Genomic DNA, 5,233 nt, shown 5'->3' with positions numbered 1-5,233 from the left:
AAAGAGATTTGCATCACAATAGTAGACTATTCTGCTCATATAATTATTTCCAACTGCTTTGGTAGTAAGGTCCCTCTGGTGAAACTCCATCCTAGATATATTCTCATTTCTTTGCCCATAATTGACACATTCAAAATTTACTTATTGTGCAACAAGCATATTTTAAAAATTATAATATTCTTAAAAATGTAGTGCAGATGCCAAAAAAATGTCCTTGACCTCTTTGAGTTTATACTCTCTGTGGCTGGAGAGTGCAAAGTGAAGGGGACAATGGCAGTTGACAGGTTGTAAATAAGCAAAAACCAAAAGGTAATTTCAAAAAGAAATAATAATTTGTTTTAATTTTTTTATTTTTTAGTTCATGTCTTTTATTAACCATATACAGTTACTTGTCATCCAGTTTGTTGAAGAAATAGGTCAGACAACATTTGCCACAATAATGTCTGTCAAAGTGCCTGGCCATAAAAACTCCATCACCACATTCATCTGAAGGGCACTTCCAACAAAGGCAACTGATTTTGCCATTTTCATCTACTTTGTAGTATTTCAGGACAGCCAGCTTAACTTTCTTTCTCTTACGCTCATTCTTCTTGGGAGTAAGACTTCTTCCTTTTCTTAGCACCACCATGAAATCTCAACACCAGATGAAGAGTGGACTCCTTTTGGATGTTGTAGTCAGACAAAGTACATTCGTCTTCCAGTTGCTTGCCAGCCAAGATCAGTTTGCTCATCAGAGGGAATTCCTTTCTTATTCTGGATCTTGGCCTTTACATTTTCTCTTGTATCCGAGGGTTCAACCTCCAGAGTGATGGTCTTCCCCACTCCGAGGGTTCAACCTCCAGAGTGATGAAAATCTGCATCTTGGTGGTGACTCCATTGCAGATGGCAGATTGGAAAGGACACTAATTAATTTTTTGCGTAATTTTCACCCACACATCTCTCCCAAATCTCCTTCTCACTAATTCTCCAACTGTGTTTCATGATCTAAGGGACCTCTGCTGAAATTTTATTAGTTTCTTTTTGGAATTCCCACTGGCCTTGTGCAGCATTTGCTCTGCTATTGATGCTCTCATGTTCTGCCATTTCTACAGCATCACTGGGCTGATTGGCAGAGCTGCTTGTCTAGCAGTGCACACGAGCTGGGGAATCTTCTCTTGTCATGGGGCCCCCTCACAGGAATTTTGGCGATTAGGTAAATGGTTTGAAGCAGGATAAACAAATGTGCTATTTGTCGTCTCCGTTGGACATGCATAGATCCAACAAAAATTTTCAGATTTCTCCATTGTTCTCAGATGTCTATACCTGCAATGCCATGTATTGCTGGCACCAATATATGTCTTCTCGGTCATTTCCTTGCAAATGACAGAATATAATTCTGACTTGCTTAAATAACGGAAATTAAGACAACAACAATAATTAAAGAGGGAATTCATGAATTTGGTCTGGGGAAGCACACACCATCAAGGGGAGAGTCAGTGTGGCAAGGTGGTAAAAAAATAGACTTAAGAGTAAGTCCATTTGGTTCCAAATTCCATCCCCACCACATACCTCTCTGAGGCAGTTTCCTCCCTCTTCTTAAAATAACAATAACTAAAGCATTTCTCTAAAGCACTTGTGGTATTTAAATGGATCATGTTTGTAAAATGCTCAGCAGAGTCTGATCATGTGTTCTTATTATAATTCATGTTTATAAATCTTCCATGAAAAGGCAGAAGCTTGGATAACACTAGTAATCTTATCAGTGGGCCACTGGGATTGGCTGTCAGAGTACTGCAAACAGAATGGCTGACCTCTGCCTCTCTGAATCTCTCCTCATTATAATTCCTAGAGTGCCGAAACCGGTTTGGCTCAGTGGATAGAGCGTAGGCCTGGGCCTGCGAACTGAAAGGTCCCAGGTTCGATTCCGGTCAAGGGTATGTACCTTGGTTGCGGGCACATCCCCAGTGGGGGGTGTGCAGGAGGCAGCTGGCCGATGTTTCTCTCTTATCGATGGTTCTAGCTCTCTATTCCCTCTCCCTTCCTCTCTGTGAAAAATCAATAAAATATAGTTAAAAAATAAATAAAAAATAAAATAAAATTCCTACAGAGTGAATGGTCTGACATTGACCATGTACCAGACACTGTGCCAGGAAGAATGAGTGAATAATGAGCAGGGACAGGGAGAATTAGGGGACACCATGATAACAGAATCTATGATTAATAGTCTCTATGGAACCATATTGAGCAAATGGAGTTTAGCTGTTAGAAGAGTGGCAAAGATAGATAGAGTGTAATAACATTGTCTACCATACTGTGTGTAATAAATTCAATATTTTTGTAGGAATAATTGCTATACCCCCCCCCCCACACACACACACTTGCTCTGATTAGGACTGAACTGGTATCATTCCAAGAAAATTAACTCCACTTCTGCTTAAGTATTTTTAAGAAAAGCTGTAGGGCACATTACAGATCCTGACATCAGAGAATTCTCCTGAATATCCAGGCACTACTTATTGCAGTTCTACCCAGAATCCTCATCATTCTGATGTTATTATTTGAAGCACCAGAAACATTTTCTCAACATCCTTTTCACGGCAGCCTTCATCTCCTTGTTCTTCAGGCTGTAGATGAGGGGATTCAGCATGGGGGTGATCACACTGTACTGCAAGGAGAAGATTAACTCTCGAGTGGATCCAGAATTTGGCATGAGGTAGCGTAGAAATCCTGAGCCATAAAAGAAGATCACTGCAGTGAGGTGGGAAGAGCAGGTAGAGAAGGCCTTGCTTCTGCCTGTGGTGGAGCTGATGGCCAGGATGGTGGACAAAATGCGAACATAGGAGAAAAATATCAGGAGAAAATTTCCAAAGAAGTGCAGGATGCTGGAGCAGAGCAGGGCTGTAAAACTTGCAGTCACATCAGAGCAGGACAAGGGATAAAGAGAGGACAGTTCACAGCAGAAGTGGTGGATATTTTGAGCCTCACAGAAGTCTAAATTGAGAGCTACAAGGATATTGATGAGAGCATCCAGAAAAGCCAAACCCCATGAGGCCCACACCAGCCCCATACACAGCTGTCTGTTCATCACCTGGCCATAGAGCAGAGGAGACCTGATGGCAACATAGCGGTCATACGCCATCACAGCGAGTAGGCAGGACTCAGTGCCCCCAGAGGCAAACAGAAAGAAGACCTGAGCCAGGCAGCCCTCCACTGAGATAGTTTTCTCCTCAGACAGCAGATTCTCCAACAGCTTGGGCACAGTGACAGAGGAGTGGCAGAGATCGAGGAAGGACAACTGCCTCAGGAAAAAGTACATGGGGATGTGAAGATGGGGATCAAAGCCGATCACCAGCAGCAGCATCAGATTCCCCATCAGGGTCAGGAGGTAAATAACAAGGAACAGCACAAAGAGCAGAGCCTGGATCTGGGGGTCCGCAGACAGCCCCATGAGGATGAACTCAGAGATAACACTGTGGTTCCTCATTGCCTTCAGTGTGTTCTTGGGAATGTCAGAAACAAACTGGGTGACGCCTCTTCTAATGTCTGATATCTCAGTGTTTTAACCCTACTCTCCATTCACAAAGTTTCATGCCTACTCAAAAATGTATTTCTGAAATGCTAAGTCCCTAGATTTCCTAAAACCTGAAATAATCTTTTCTACCGAATCCCAATGATAGATCAACTCCGTCCACATTTATTGTTCTTTCTGTAATGTCTTAGAGTTAACTTGTTGTTGTTTTATTATTAAATCTACAGAAGGATGTTTGTAAACTGTTGATAATAATCCAGTAGAAAGAGAGAAATTCCAGGAGGAATGAGATACAATTGCAGAAATGGTGTCTCTGGAGCAGATGAGTGTCACAGCATAAGCAGAGCATGGATGGCCTTAAGTGAGAATAGGTTTTTTCCATCCATCAAACATGCATGAAGTCAGTAGATTTGGTGTTAGGAAGGAAGCACTTCTCATCTGATGGCTTTTGTTATTCACTAAGTATTTAAATGAGATCATTAATGGAAAGTGAAGAGTGGTTAGTGGCTGGACATTTGCCCAGTGAGGAGAAATGGGGTTAATTAGAGACAAAGCAGCACAGAGCTATCCCAGATACTATGTAATTTATCACAAGAAACTGCTGACGAATATGAAAACATACTCTGGTCATAATCTCCATGCCCCGTTTGTGTGATCTATTCAGAGTCAGCTCTTGTCAGAGCCTTCAGGCCACTTGTAAGTATAGACCACCCTCTAACTTCCAAAAGCTTGACCCTTTAGATTACAACGATCAGCTCAGGATAACCCTTCAACACTATTACCACACCACCTTGACCCTCATGTCCTGCTCTATCTCTTGTGTTCATACTACAAAACCAGCACATTCAGTTTCTCAAAAGCCATGATTCCCTCCCCCCACTGTTTATCCAAACAACACACAGCACTAAAGCTGCTCTTATAAATCAACTCCACATTACTTGTATTTCTCGCCTAGTTGAGCAATAACTAACACTGAATTAAAGAAAAAAACTTTGAAAATCCAGTAGTCCAGAAGATAAATAAGTTTAAATATCAGTGTGAGAATTTGGTATTAAGGTGGACTTTAAAAATTCCTGTTGATATAGAGCTCCTCCTTGATTTCTAAAAGAGGAAAATACGTGGATAAATTGTAAAAACCTAAATACTTCCAGTCATGTGGCAATTGCATTTATTTTTCTTCTTTTACTCACCACTCATGTTCTAGCTATAGTGACTGGATTCATCCGCAGAACAGTACACCAGTGGCAGAAGTTGCTGGAAAAGCAAGGAATCAAACCATGAAATACAGACAGAGAACCGCCCGTTATCATTTCGGAGGGCAGCGGAAAGAAAGCTCCCCTCTGTCCTACTCATCTCCAAACGAGCCCCACTACCAGCACTAGGAATTCCTTGAACTTTGGGGAAATGTCCTCTCTTAGAAATAAAGGCCAAAGCACGAAACTCTTGCAGAGGACAAACCTGGAAATGGTGTCCTGTCGGGCCAGACTCCCTCACAGGTAGAGGGGGACTATATTAGCTATTTGAGGGGCCACAGAAGTAAATGAAATCATCACTTTCACCTGGTGCTACAATTTTACTGTTCTCGATGCTTCGTTTATTCAGACTAGTGAGTCCAGATGTGGAATGGGAACAGCTCTGAGAATGCTGCCACTTTATGTTTTCAGTTACTGTCACAATTAGGTGGAGTTAGCTGACTAGGTCATTTCCAAAGAAAAGCTGCCTGAG

At 41.8% G+C, this 5,233-nt stretch overlaps 1 protein-coding gene and 1 pseudogene across 1 annotated transcript; both read right to left on the bottom strand.

Annotated features, from left to right (window-relative positions):
* Window positions 1–385: 385 nt before the first annotated feature.
* LOC103285506 (ubiquitin-40S ribosomal protein S27a-like) lies at window positions 386–1,083 on the bottom strand (annotated as a pseudogene).
* A 1,450-nt stretch (window positions 1,084–2,533) lies between these two features.
* LOC103285507 (olfactory receptor 8S1-like) lies at window positions 2,534–3,463 on the bottom strand. The gene has a single exon (XM_054718470.1). The coding sequence runs from the start codon at window positions 3,461–3,463 to the stop codon at window positions 2,534–2,536; it is 930 nt and encodes a 309-aa protein (XP_054574445.1).
* Between the last annotated feature and the right edge of the window lie 1,770 nt (window positions 3,464–5,233).

Source organism: Eptesicus fuscus, chromosome 7 (genome assembly GCF_027574615.1).
Source record: "Eptesicus fuscus isolate TK198812 chromosome 7, DD_ASM_mEF_20220401, whole genome shotgun sequence".
Lineage (NCBI taxonomy): Eukaryota > Metazoa > Chordata > Mammalia > Chiroptera > Vespertilionidae > Eptesicus > Eptesicus fuscus.
This window is presented reverse-complemented; position numbering and strand designations above follow the sequence as displayed.